This window comes from Halichoeres trimaculatus, unplaced genomic scaffold, assembly GCF_033239565.1.
Source record: "Halichoeres trimaculatus isolate MK-OKI-2021-1 unplaced genomic scaffold, fHalTri1.1 fHalTri1_scaffold_3, whole genome shotgun sequence".
In the NCBI taxonomy this organism is placed as follows: domain Eukaryota; kingdom Metazoa; phylum Chordata; class Actinopteri; order Labriformes; family Labridae; genus Halichoeres; species Halichoeres trimaculatus.
The window spans coordinates 34,692,303-34,706,836 of NW_027437181.1; the positions used below are offsets into that span (position 1 = coordinate 34,692,303).

The 14,534-nt window shown below is 39.4% G+C and overlaps 1 protein-coding gene across 1 annotated transcript in view; it reads left to right on the forward strand.

Moving 5' to 3' along the window:
• Positions 1-14,534, forward strand: part of LOC141787560 (neural-cadherin-like) — a 477,836-nt gene that overhangs the window by 132,071 nt on the left and 331,231 nt on the right. The window contains exons 3-4 of the mRNA XM_074666057.1: positions 3,184-3,409; positions 5,906-6,110. Of these exons, the coding sequence (XP_074522158.1) occupies positions 3,184-3,409; positions 5,906-6,110 (431 nt within the window). The remainder of the gene's footprint in view (positions 1-3,183; positions 3,410-5,905; positions 6,111-14,534) is intronic.

Here is a 14,534-nt window from a genome sequence, read left to right on the forward strand (position 1 = left end):
AAGCCCTAGGACTAGTTCGTTCAAATGCGTAGGCTACAAATCGTCAAAATCCCATGTTTACGTGCTAATAGCGAAGTTCGTGTTGAGAATTCACGATAGTCATAAGAGACTTTTTTGTTCATGTGGGCATGCTTGTTATACCCACCAAATTTCAAGGCTGTAGATGAAAGCAGACCAAGGGGCTGCAGTTTTAAGCCCCTAGGGGGCGCGAGGGGGGATGAATTTTTGCAGAGACAGTGGAATCATAAATTTTTCGCCGAGTTTGAATTTTGTGGCTAGGTCATTTCGCCTTTTTTTCAAGCCAAAGGCACGCAAAATGGCATTGTATTGGCAGAAACAAAGAAGAAGAAGAAGAAGAAGAAGAAGAAGAAGAATCCTAACAGTTACAATAGGGCTTCGCCCCCCGATTCTCGGGGGCTCGGGCCCTAACAAGCAGGCTGCATGCTAGGAGCTCAGAGATCGACGGAGGTGATCTCAGCTATTTAAGATAGGATGGTTACCACTAAGAGCTTTGCAAGTCAGAATAGAGTTTTAGGCTCTGCTTTTCATGGGGAGCCAGTATAAAAAACCGGACTCTGGAGGGATGTGCTGTTTTCTCCTAGTCCCGATGAGAACTCCAGCTGCACCATTTCAAACCAGCTGGATATTTTTTTTTTTTATCACAAGCTCATGCTGTCCTGCTCTGCTCATATTTTAAGATGTTAACTCAGTGATTTTTGTCCCCAGTCTCTCTCTTGTGTAAGTGGAGTGATGATATGTGCCTGACCAGAGGCTCAGAGGAGAGGACTAACATGTTCTATGTGAATATCAGTAAACAGTGAAGCTGTCCTCCTCATTAGCCAACCTCATCCATATCCAGATCTGCATTCTGGGAAAACTAGTGGAGTAGCTGAAGGCGTCCCGTGGCTGTCATCACTACTCTCTGGTGGTATTATGGAGAAGTCCACACTGATGATCACCCATCTTATTCTTTAACCTTGCTGGTAGCAAAGCTCTCACTCAACCACACACATGCAGGGACAGTGCGGACTCAGCAGGGGTGTCCAAACTTTTTTAAAAGTAGTTTTTTTAAGGATATAGAACAGATGGGAAGAACAAGAGATTAAGATTCCCCTTATGTTTCCATGGATTTATTTAAATTAACCTAAATTTCTGTCTCTTCTGGGTTAGTGAGAATTTTGTGCACTCTTGGTTATTTTTCAGCATAATGTAATTCATTTCTCCTCCTCCAAATATAATTGCTTTTCTTATTGTCTGTATGGTAATGTCTGCCCATTTCAGAACACTAACTCTAAAGAGACTGTCTCTTAATTTTCCCTTCGAGATGACGGAGGGTGAATTTATTACAAATTCTCTGAGAAACAAAAACATTGATTTTGGCTTCCTGATTTACACTCCTTGGTTATTTTAAGTGATGTTGGAGTAATTCAGTGCGTTATGGGAGAATTGTGTGATAGACGTTGTGCTGCTGAGGTTGAATCACACACAGAGTGAAAGAAAAAAAAAAGAAATACAGGATGGGTTTTTTAAAAGCAGTTTGTGTGAAAGTGTTTTCATTCCCACATGCGGTTGATGAATTTTACATCCTAGCCCAAGTCAGTCCTCTGCTCATGCTACCATGTCAACAACTTTGAAAAACTGACTGTCCAGTCTTATTCATTGCTTTATAGGTGGATGTTCAGCCTGCCTGTGAAATGCTTTACACCTGTTGCCTGCAGAAACATTAACAGAGTGTTTTACTTTGCAGTAGTGTGCAACACTTTATAATGAGCTTGGAGTCTTTATTTCATTCTAAAAATCCTTCCAACATGGAGCCATAGAAAAAAATGAAGAAGAAAATAATCAGAACGGACATAAAGAAACTAAGTCATGGACACCATCATTTGTATCTTTTACACTTGTCTGATCAATATGTGGGTAAGAAACCGCAGTGTGTCACCTAAACTTTATTTTTGTGAAAGAGATTCCGTTCAGCTATTTAGTTCAGTCAATAACAGAATTGTTTCTGTCATGCCCCTAAAGTTTGTCAGAGACCTTTGTGGTGACCTGAAAAATCAACTGTTCTGCCCCTCAGCCAGTGAGTGGTCTGTTTCAATCCAACCATCAGTGCAGCATTAAAAACTCCTTTCCTATTCCCACTGCTTTAATTTTTACATTTAGTCCCAAGGTTGCATTATTTGTAGCGATGGATACCTTTCACATTTAAAATGGTATGGTACCAATGCCCGGTTCCTTTGTATTTATGTGGTAAAAATATCAATTTGTTTAACAATAAAAACATTTATTCTTTTTTTTTTTTTTTTTTTAATAAAACACATTTATTCTTCAATGTATAACCTTGCAATGCTGTGTTCATGTCCAGCATGAAAAATCACCTACTCTTCTACTCACTCACAGTGCTAGGAATGCATTTAGGTACCGTAACATGGTACCTTTTGATTTTACGTGAATCGGTACCCGGTACATTTGACAGAGTTCGGTTGGTTCTGATAAAAGTACCTTATATGGTACCCATCCCTAAATATTTGGTTCAATGGATTAGAAGCCAATAATAAGGGATGATGATAATAAACATGTTGGAGTAAATCTGCAAAATGTATTTAAAAAGAAAATCGAAATTAAAAAGAAAATAGAGGGTATAATAGAGTATAAGAACAGAATAGGCCACAATGGAACATACAAAAACATGTGTAAACACAAAAAAAAAAAAAAAAAAAAAAGTTAAAGTATAATATACACCTCTAAATGACAACAATAAGACATTTTTGGAAAAATGAAAAAGACCTGCTTTGGATGGATATGAGCTGAAAGGACTGATAAAAAGGGTAATGAAAAATACATGGATGTATTTATAAAAATTTAGCAATTCCACATCATTTATAATCCCATGCGGATGAAAACTTAGTGTGGATACGAAATCCTTTTCAGAGGGGGGACGCGTGGGAATTCCGCAGTCTGTGACTCCAGCTGTCTGTCAGTCATGCAGCTTGTTTGACTGAACACTCAGCCGGTGTGAGTTGACAAAACGCAGTAGAGACCCAGTTCAACGAAGTCGCACTGCAGACGTATCTGTGTTTTTCAGGCGTGAGGGTTGGGGAACCAGTTGTGTGAGCTTAGCATAAAGCAGGTTTTCAGTTCAGTCTTCAGTTTCAGTCAGTTTATCCACTGTCTCCCCCTCTGCAGGTGGTGATGGTCGTTTTGAAGTGGACAAGAAGAGCGGGCATGTGCGGACCACAGGCCTTCCTCTGCAGCGGGACAGGGAGTACCTGCTGACTGTGGTCGCTGCAGACCGGCTGGGCAGCCGCAGCGCTCCTGCTGTTGTCTCTGTGGTGGCTGGAGCCCGCCCGCCTCAGTTCACCAACTCTTCCTTCACCATCGCCATACCAGAGAACACTCCTGAGGGACAGGCGTGAGTGGACACACACACACACACACACACACACACACACACACACATACACACACACACACACACACACACACACACACACACACACACACACGAGCTAGACTCAACGCATTAAACCTGCAGTATTTCTTGGCCTTGGTTTTCTCAGAAGAGGTCCAAATAAAGAAACTTTTACATCTTTCAGATTGAAATTTGTGTCTACAAGTCTCCACAGATGATTCATACTCACTCTGATTAAATACTCTCCAGAAATTAGAAAAAAAGTTAAAGACATGGATTCACCTTTAGATATCAACACTTCACACCCACACCACATTTTTCCACGCACACACACACTCACACTCACACAATGCCCATTGATGACAAGTGTCCTTGGATTAGTCTCTTTATCTCCAGCTGCTTCTTTTATTAGACAAACCCATAAACCAGCACAGCTCCACTTTGATTTCTACAGATTTGATTCACATGGTTAATAGCTTTATTCACAACTTAGAGCTTGTCCTGTCACACTATTATTATACCTGTTGGCAGAAATGCACTTGACCCCACCACTCTCTATATACTCTGCATACTGCTTTGTTTGGGGACTCTTTTTTTCCCACTCTTTCAGATCCTCTTCTGCTCTACTTGACTTTGAGCCCTTAGGGTCTGTGCAGTAATTTAACCATTTTATTCAGAAGAAAGACTGGAGTGACATTTTTGTCCTTTTTCTTCTGTTTCACCAAGGAAATCTAAAATAAACCAGTGACCTAAGATGGTTAAAAGCTTAACAAGCCGGTGTGAAAAGATTTTGGTGATGTGATTGAAAACATTAACCTTGTCTGGAGAAGTGTTAATAAATGTATGCAGTCAGGAGCAGAAACACAGCTTGTTTTTGTTGCTGTTTTTCTCCTTATACTCCTGCATGACTATTTGACTGGGGCCATAGCAGGCATGTGTGAATGGGGCTGTAACTTCACTTTGCTCAGGGTATCCGAAACAATAGGAGTGTGTTCTCCAAAAGTTCCATGCTACATCCTGTTTTCTAAAGTTTGTTTTTAGGGTTAGTTCATTTTTTAATCTTACTGGTTCTGAATTGATCACTGATTCCAATTTCATAACTTCTGGACACCAAAAAAGTAATGCTACAAGAACAAAATAAGCCTGCTTTTATTCCTGGGACATTTTACCTGTGACATGGATTTTACTCTTTTGCCCCAAAAACAAAGAATCAGAAAAATATGTTGGGAAGTAAAACAACATGAACAAACAAATAAAGCACTTTCATGACTTAAGTCAAGGGAACCAACAGAAACAAAGAGGTGTAGGTATGAAGGTGGATACTGTATCTTGCAACATTGGTGAGCTTGTAAAATGTCATCTGAGAACTTAAAAGAAAATAAAGTGAACTTGTGTGAAAAAAAGGTCAACTTGTATAAAAAAAAATCCACACACATTTGAAATTAATTTCATGTCACGAATAGAGGGAAGAGATGTGAACCTTCAGAGTTAAAATTTAAACCAGAAAAGATTCAGACATTAGAGATGAAGCATGTAGTTTCCCTCTGCAGGTTTCAGAGTTCATCGTAATCTGTTTTGCTACAGATATCTCACAAAATGTGTTGTAAAACTCATGTCACGTGACTTTACGTTTGGCCGACGCTGAGAAATCTGGAGTCCTTAGAATGTTTTTTTTTTTTTTTTGATAAAAAGAGATTAGCCCAATCTGCTACATTATGAGCTGATCTGCCTCTATTTATCTATTTATTTATTCAGTTATATGTTTGTAAGTGTGTGCATATGGATTTGGTTTTGTATGCACCCTGATGTTTATGTGTAAACATTTATGTAATTCTTTATATATCAAGAATGAAAACTGGAATCTTTGTTGTTTGAAGCCCGATATATTACATAATTTTTCTTTTTTTTAATCTTTAGAATTATAAATAAATATATCAGTACATATGTGCATAACTATGTATAGATTTTGTACTTTCTCTCTTACCCTCCCCTTTTCTATTTTCTTTCTCTTTTTTTAAGTGTTTAAATGGTCTATGTCTGACCAAAAAATGAATTGTTTCTATGCTGTGGCTAATCAAAAAAAAAAAAAAAAAAAGCATTATGTTAAAAAAAAAAAAAAAAAAAAAGCAAGTTGTTTTTGTTAACCCGACAAGGATCTGCTGAGGTAAATTTTGATTTACTATACTATGATACTATTTAGGAAATGATCAGTAGAAATAAAATGCACATGCCTTAGTGGATTCAAGATTCTGAGGAATTTTGGACTGATTCCAAAATGAAACTGGTTCTTGGTACCCAAGTCTATCATACCAAATGTCGTGGCTTCTTTTAAACTAATTATAAAGGAAATACAACTTTTACAGGGACTAGAAATGCCATGGTTTTATGTTTTCAACATTTTATATGAAATGAAATGTCCTACTCGTTGGAAAAAAAAAAAAAAATCTGGTAATGATCATCTTTTCAATGATGTTCCTCCTCTCTGTGTCTCTCCAGCTTCCTGGTCACACCAGCCGTGTCCTTCCAGGAGAAACCAATCAGCTACAGCCTTCTTATCAACCCCAGCAGTCTTTTCTCCATCACGGCAGAGACTGGGGAAATCAGCCTGACCCGCCCGATCGACTACGAGAGCGACCAGCACCGTTACCTGCTGCTGGTGCGAGCCAGCGAGGGCCTGGAGAGCATGAGCAGTGCTGCAGAGGTTAGTGTTTACCTGTGTGTCACTCTTCCACTGTCAAGGTCTTCAAAGTTTTCTGATATGACAAGGTTTTCTCCCCAAGTCCTACTTACTGTGTTACTGAAGACTGCAAACAATGTCTGACAAGTCTTCAAATTAACAAGTCCTCCAGCTGTGGGAGGGGATGACACTGTACTTGTTTTTAAAGAACATAACTGACTTTGATCTGCTGTGTTTCAAGTTACTGTCACTATTTCCTTGGGAGAGAATTACAGCAGCAGCAGTGCAGTGATAGTTTAGTGGGTGACAGCTGTTGAACTGCCGTGAGGAGTAGCGATTATGATGTATCCCTCAGACAATAAAATAGCCACACTCAGTCATGAAGTCTCAAACTACTCTGAAGCCATACTTCAGCTGGATATGCATTTCAGCTGAAGGCTTCTATTGATTTCCGCTCGCTGGGTGAGCTCTAAGAGTTTGAGTCAAAATGATGGAGGCTCCAGGTTGGCCTCTCTGTTTTGTATCTGAGGCATTTTGAACTCATAAATGCTACATGGGCGGTTACTCTGAGGCCTTAACCTGAACTGATGTAAAAGGACTTAAAAGACAAAGACAACACATCCGTGCAGTCTGGAGTCACACTTTGTGTCTCTGCTCAGACCCAGATAAAATCATCTGTCTGGACCGACTGCGCAGGAATTCCCCATGACTTCCTTGTGTTGTCAGGAAGTGAGAGAGAACAGCGGCTGACCGCTGCAGGCAGCAATGCATCTGCTCCGGTTTCCATCATTATTCTGGCCTCAGGCTAAAACATGTCCCGCTGAACCATCTGTCCTCCACTGCTCCGCTCTGGGCCCTGGTGGACTACAGAGCCTCTTTATGAAGAGAGAGGGGGAGAGATGGAGTGAAGGGGGCATTTAGGAAAGAAAATACAGATATAAGGACAAGAGAGAAAAGGGAATAAAGAACAAAAAGATGAGAAATAATAAGGTTTGTGTCCGTGTCCTCCCATAACTCATGTCCAGCCTCTGCCCCCTGCCTCCCCCCTGGAGCACAGGCAGCTTTTAGATCCCGTCTTAGTGGAGCTCCAAGAGAAACAGCTATTTTATTATTGTACTGAAATACAAGAAATACAAGCATTTGTAAGAAACTCAGAATTGTCACAGTTAACAGGATGGACAGGGGCCTTAATGGGTTCAATGCTTATGCTTTTACATCATTCTGATGCCATTATATGAAGCTCAGTCCAGTCCAGATACCCTGCACTGTTATGAAGGTAAAAATAAAAGAAAACAATCATTTACTTTCACAACTTTTCTGTCCGTTGGGAAAACTGTCCTCTTAACTCCTGTTTTGGCTGCACGGCTGCGACTTTTGCGTTTATGTTTATGCACCTGCAGTTATGTTGTTGCTTTTGCAAATTAGCGTACACCTATCGGTCACTATACCAAAGGATCACTTTTATCTCCATTTGGATGTTATTTATCACAACTTTATATCATGGTTGCAAAACTGGACAATGCAACTAAACCACATATGTTTTTCTTAAACTATGGGGTTTGCTACGATCTAACCTGCGTTAGATTTTTAAAGGTAACACTCACTCCCTTTCCACTTAAGTGACCCTGTTTATAGGTCAGAGTTGGTTCAATTAAAAAAGCTGTCTAAAAACCATCTTTTCGACAGTTAAGGGCCTCAAAAGAGTCGCACCATTGTGTCACTAAATATTTTGAACATGTCAGGAAATACAGGAGAGCATGATTTACAAAATAAACATACTGATCTGGATAAAGAGTCTTTTTTTTTTCAACACAGGGAAAATGGAATATTATATCCAGGGTCTACGCTTTCACAAACTAACATAAGTCAAAAACAGTGCTGTTAAGTACCAGATTTTTTACTTTCTTCTAAACGTCAAAGTTATTACAGTAAATGAAAAATAACGAAAAAATGAAATAAGGGGTGAAAAAAAAAAAAAAAAAAATTCTGTTAACTGAAATGAAAATAAAAATGAGGCTTTACAAAAAAACAATGACTTACTTGAACTGCATTGTGAGTTTACAAAACTGGCTAAAACAATGTAAAATTAAAGAAAAGAATGACTTTAGTTTTCAACCTTGTTAATCTATCTCATGCATAAACTCGTTTTTGGGGGGTTGGTAATGACTTTTTGTTCTGTTTTCCGGCCGTTTCCGACCAGTTGGTACATTCACACAAGCATCTGTCCACACCCTGTCCGCAGCAGCGCGTTAATGGCAGCGAAGGTTGGGAGACAGCGCCAGAGCCCCACTTGGGATTACTTTAAAAATGACTGTCTCTCTGATAGGAACAAGTGCTTTGTAGTGGAAGGTGATGAAGTATGCAGAACATTTCTCAAGGGGAAAAACCCACTTATCTCCTAGCTCACCTTGTCAAGGTAAAAGAGGGTGCCTAGCCCCCTTCCCCTGAAACAGAAACTGATCCCTGAGACAACTGTAGGTGGACAAAACTGATGCAGAGCTGTCTTCTTTTTTTAAGAGGATGATGTCTGTCCTCAGTGACAAGATGTGTATAATCTTTATTACACAATGCCTTTTTCAATTTAACTTATATTGAAAACAAAACGTCAACAAGGTGTACATGTGTATAGATAGACAGATGAATAGATGAAGCCCTGAATTTACAGAGCTGGAAGCGGCGATGTATTTTTGTGCTGTTGTTGTTGACATGGTTAACCTACAGAGATTCTCATAATGTCAGTTTGAAAACCACTTGAACTCTTGACCTCCACTCTTTCCTGAGCAGTCACAGTATCAGTCATTACATCAAGCTGGAGCAGCTGAGAGGATAATGGAGGAGTGAATGGTTACATCTGGTTGAAGTGGTTTGTTTATAGTGTTTACGGTGCTGTCAATGATGCAGATGTCATATAAAACACTTAAAGGTCCATGGACTGGTTTGATTAAAGTAAAAAACAAAACTACAACAAACGAAAAAGTACCGATAACCTTACATAAGTACATGCTTGCATGCAGCACTAAAATATTTGATGTTGTTGACTTACAGTATTAATCTTGTTGATTTAAACATTTCATCATCAGCCTAAGGGTTGAGTTTCACACAGGCTCAATATTTGTATGAGCCTCAGTTTCCTGTTCTTAGCTGACAGGAGTAAAGTTTGTCCCAGAGAACTGCTGCTCACTGGATATTCTTTCTTTCTGGGACTGTTCTCTATAAACTTTAGAGATGGTTTTGTGTGAAAATCCCGGCAGCCAGAGCCGGCCCTAACCAATTTGGTGCCCTAGGCAAGATTTCATCTGGTGCCCTTTGTATTCCAGCACCAATAACAGTTTTTACATACTTAAATAAAACTATCATACAGCGCTACTCTATATATATATATATATATATATATATATATATATATATATATATATATATATATATATATATATATATATATATATATATATATATATATATATATATATATATATATATGTATATATATATATATATATGTATATATATATATATATATATATATATATATATATATATATATATATATATATATATATATATATATATATATATATATATATATATATATATAGAACTGAAATAAAAAGATCTATAAATATGAATTGAAGATTTGAGAATATGTATATCACAGGAACCTATAACAAAATAAAATAAATAAGAAACCAAGTGAGTCACATATATCAGTCAAGTTAGTAGTAGTGAATATTTATTGATAATAAAGCAAACGTTTGAAAAGCTTAAATCCAGAGGTTCCTAGGTATGTTTTCTCTTCATCAGAGCAGCAGGGCAAGTGTACTTCAAACTATTTAACACAATATTTGTATTTGAAATCATCTGAATGTTAGCTTTCTAAATGCACAACGATGTTAATAAGAAGCAGGACTCCAGCGATACCTGCCTCACAAAAGAAAAACTGTGATTCTATACCTGGTTATTTTATCTACACATATAAAAAATGTTTGTTTACCTGATTAAAAAGTACTGAAAATCACTGACAGTAACTTTATGAGAAGTTAGGACTTGCACAGTCAAACTTGACCACCAACCGATATCAAGCCAGCACAACTTCAAGTAAAACTTCTTAATAACATTACGCACATACCTTTGTCTTTTTAGCATTTCTCCTCCTCTCATCTTCTCTTTCACCCCTGGGCTCCTGAAGGCTTTGGCTCTTTGGACATGGTACCTGTTATTTAGCATACTGTTGGTCAGTATCATTTCAGCAGCATAAAGATGAGGAGGTGCAGGTGAGGAGGAGTAGTGTTGATGTTGTGATCATGCACCCTTCAGGGTCAAGCTGAGTGCAGGAAAATAGAGCTGGGGTGCAATGTTTTGCAGGATTGTTTTGTAACATTCCTGAAGTTAAGTCTGGAACTTCTTTTATACAAAAAAGATAGCCGGGCTAGCTCCAATGATTGCCGGCGCCCCTAACATTTATCTATTCTGCCTATGCCACGGGCTGGCCCTGTCAGCAGATTAGCAGTTTGTCAAATACTTAGACCAACAAGCATTTAAAATCACCTTTCTTCAACATTCTGATGCTCATTTTAAACTTCAGCAGCTCCTCTTCACCATGTCTACATGACTCAGGCCATGTCCACATGTAGACGGGTATTTTAAAGAAAGGGTATCCCCCAAATATTTGTTTTTTGAATACATTCATCCACATGCAGTGGGCAAATCTGCTGATAAGTGTGGCTCAAGGCATGCTAAACCCATATTAGGCAGTGTTTTTTAGCTGTAAAACCTGTGCCATCCAATCAGGATAAACCCCCATTATTCAGATGTTTGAGAACTGAAAACCCTGTGTACTGGTGTCTACATGAAACCATAAATCAGAGTTTTCCAAAATCTTCACTTTGGCCCGAGTTTTCAGAAAACATTGTTTTTAGTGATGTAAACTGCAGTTTCGTGTGCATGACAGGCATAATATATAAAAGTATGGAGTTGCTGTCATGTGATTGGCTAGTTAGATATTTACATTGATTAGCAGTTGAACAGGTGTACTTTGTAAAGGGGTTGTGAGCGCATATGCTCAATTGGTAGATTTAATTTATGTGACATCATATGAGCAGTTTTAACTTACTAACCATTAGCAAAGAGGTTTGACCAATCAGGATCAAGTATTCCACATAGTCAGGTGAATAAAAAACAGGTAATCATATGAACCAGCCGTTTTTATAAATATTCCAACATCTAACACCTTCCTTTTAATTTCTGTGGTGTATTCTATGGGCTCAGCTTTAATGAATCATGCAAATGTTTATTCCTGAACAACACTTCTTTATAATCCTCATTAACTCAGGAACAAGCCTGGCCTGGTTAAAGAAGCAGTTGTGCTGTAGGTCACGTATGGAGCATCTGTAAGTGATGACACAGTAACTCACCCCTCCACAGAAAAAAAAAAAAACAGACAACAGTCAGCATTTTAATTGGTGCATTCACAGGGAAAGAAAGAAAAAACACTGAAAAGCAGCCAAATTGGCAAACAGCTGATGTGCATCGACTGCACAAACACATTCAGAGAGAACTGAGGCATATGTTTTCACAGACCGCTCAGGGCTAAAGAGGGGAAATAAAGCAAAACTAAATGTTACTTTCTAGAGGACAGTGTGAGCTCAACCAACCAAGCCCATGGGTCTGTGACAAGAACATCCACTCAGAGTGTTTCCACAGACCAGAAAGAGCACATTTAATAAGTTCATGCTCATTTTATCAGGCTGACGTTTTCTGATATCTGTGCTGTTCTTGCTTTTTTACACGTTACATATAGTATTAAACCATTTTCCTGAGTCAAATGTTGATCTTTCAGAATTAGGTTAATTCTTCTATATTATTTTTCCCCAAAACGTTGTGTGATTGTCCTGCTTCAGTCAAACATAATACTACCAAGCATCTGCTGCTGAACAATGTGCAAAATGCTACGCAACTCACTTTCTTTTTGAGGAGCAGATGAAAACACAAATCTGAATGTACCAGGATGCAGTAGATTTTCAGACCAAAAACACAGACATTGTAGTAACTCATGACCCAGCTTTAAACAAACTCCATATCCCAGAATTAGGCACCCTGAATCCAAAAACACACAGAGTCTGCATACACTGTAGCTGAAGAATATCTGCTCTGGGTAGATCTGTACATCTTATCTTCCTCTCCCTCTCCTTGGGTGTTTGGCTGCAGTGACGCTTATATAACAAAAGACTTTCTGAGAAAAACACAAAGCCCAGAGTGGTCTGAAAGGGAATTCTTTTTCCTAAGCGTTCTGATAGCAGGCATTATGTTTGATTACAGAGAAGAATATAGTGATCTGTTCAAATAAGAAGCACCTGCTCGACCTGTGCTTATGGTGACTTACAGCATGAATGATTTCTGTATCAGGAGGAAAGCAACTGAAACTCTGCAAACAATATCTGAATTACTGCTCATATTCTCCATGATCACGTCGTTAGCTCATGTGATCTAAGAGAGCTGTGCACAGCTTCTGTGACAATAGTGTTACCTCTTCAAGTTAACACTGGACGAGAATAATATAAACAATGATTAATACAAGTATTAAAATATATGTTGCTTAGTTTTGAGGGCAAGGTTTGTCTTTGAAATTCGTCGGAAAAATTGATAAACACAAACAAAAACACAAGACTGACCAATATTGGGGGTGTTTTTTCCAGGATAAGGACTCTGTTTCCCATGAGCACCGTCACCGGCGTGCATTTGTTTTTAAACAAATGATGGAAAGCAGATCTTCTTTCTGACACTTTTGTTTTTCAAGACATCTTTTCCCAGGATGCAAAGCAATGAGATATTGTATTTATTTGTGCTTACCTAGCACTATTTTTTTGAAATATTTTGTAAACACAGTTTGTAGCATAGCTTAGTGACCAGAAGCTGAGCAGGCTATCTGTTAAGTGTTACTCACAGCCCAGTGTCCTACCGCATGTGATACACCAGATGTATCTCCAGGCCTGCTCCGCTCTGTTGTGTTGACTATGTGTTCTCTCATCAGTCAACTTACACCGGCTTTGCATTCAGTCTGGCATGTTGCAGGGCTGACAGGCAGCACAAGTCGCTAAACCAAGGACTTCCATTCATGTTGGGATGTAAAACCTCAAACCTGTTGACTCCCAGACTGGTTGTGCTTATCATGTCAAGTTTTTGTTGAAGTCAAACTCATTATGATCTGATTTTGACATGATTTGCTTATTTTGAAAGTCACTGGGTGATTTTAGGTGGTTTCGACTCATCTGCTTTTTGTATAGTGAAGTGTCACAGCTCCAGCATCCAGCAAAATGAGGAGGCTTGTGTATCTGCTGCAACCTGCCAGAGCAGGGACACAGCCAGGGCACAATGGAGCGGATTCAGCGTGAGTTGGCATCTAAAGCCGTGTTTCCACCAAGCAGACCACCTCGGTTTGTCTCTCGCACATTTTGTGTTTGTTTCCACTGACTTATCCCAGGACAGATCCCCAAATAACTGGGACGAGCCGTCCCACTTTTTTGGACCCTTTCGTATGGGTGCCAGACTGAACCGATCCGCTCTCAGAAGGTGGAGTTACAACACTGCAGACTGTTGATTGGTCAAAAGAATTGTCACTTGCCCGGACAGTGGCTGCATTTCTCCTGACTGCACACAGACTTCACTGAAACGAAGTTTGATTGCACTTTGTATCAAAGAGCTACATGCCAATCACAGAGAGGACGAAATGCTGCATGGGTTCCATCTATGCTCTTTGTTTTCTGTGTCACGTTTTTCTTTTACATTAGATTTATTAGCGGGGTAAACTGTGCCACGCTGCTCTAGCGTCACGCTATTGTTTAACAGCTGCAGCTTTCTGCATCTGGCTTACACGCTGCCTACCACCAGAGGGCACAGTTTTGCTGTAGAAACGCAAACAGGATCAGGCTTAACTGTACCAAACAGTGCCAAACCGTACTCAACTGAACGTGGATGCTTGGTGGAAACGTGTGATACTCCGGGATGGAACAAGTTGGGTCCTATCACAAAGTTTAGGGCAGAAATTACCCCTACAGCAGTGTTTTTGTGCAGCAGAAGCCCAGAGTGCACGCACCAAACACCCCCTCCCTGCTCCTCTGCCGGTTTCCTCTGCACTCAGATGGGGCCATTTTTTACTTGACCAAAAACACAAATAAACGGACTTTCACCGAAAAAGTCTGATATCGGTCTGCATTCATGTTTTAATAAGAGAATTTTCAGCGCGTTACTTTCACACAAAAACACAGCTAAATAAGGCTCTAGTTCTCATCGTGTCTCTTCGTCCTGGCAGACTACCTGCGTTTGTTTATATCTGGAACGTCGTGCGCCCGAACTGATACACTAAGCAGCAAGCGCCTCGTAGCCAGCTGTGGCTCTGCAGCGGAGGTAGCGCCGTTTTACAACACGATGAGAACTAGAGCCTTATTTAGCGGT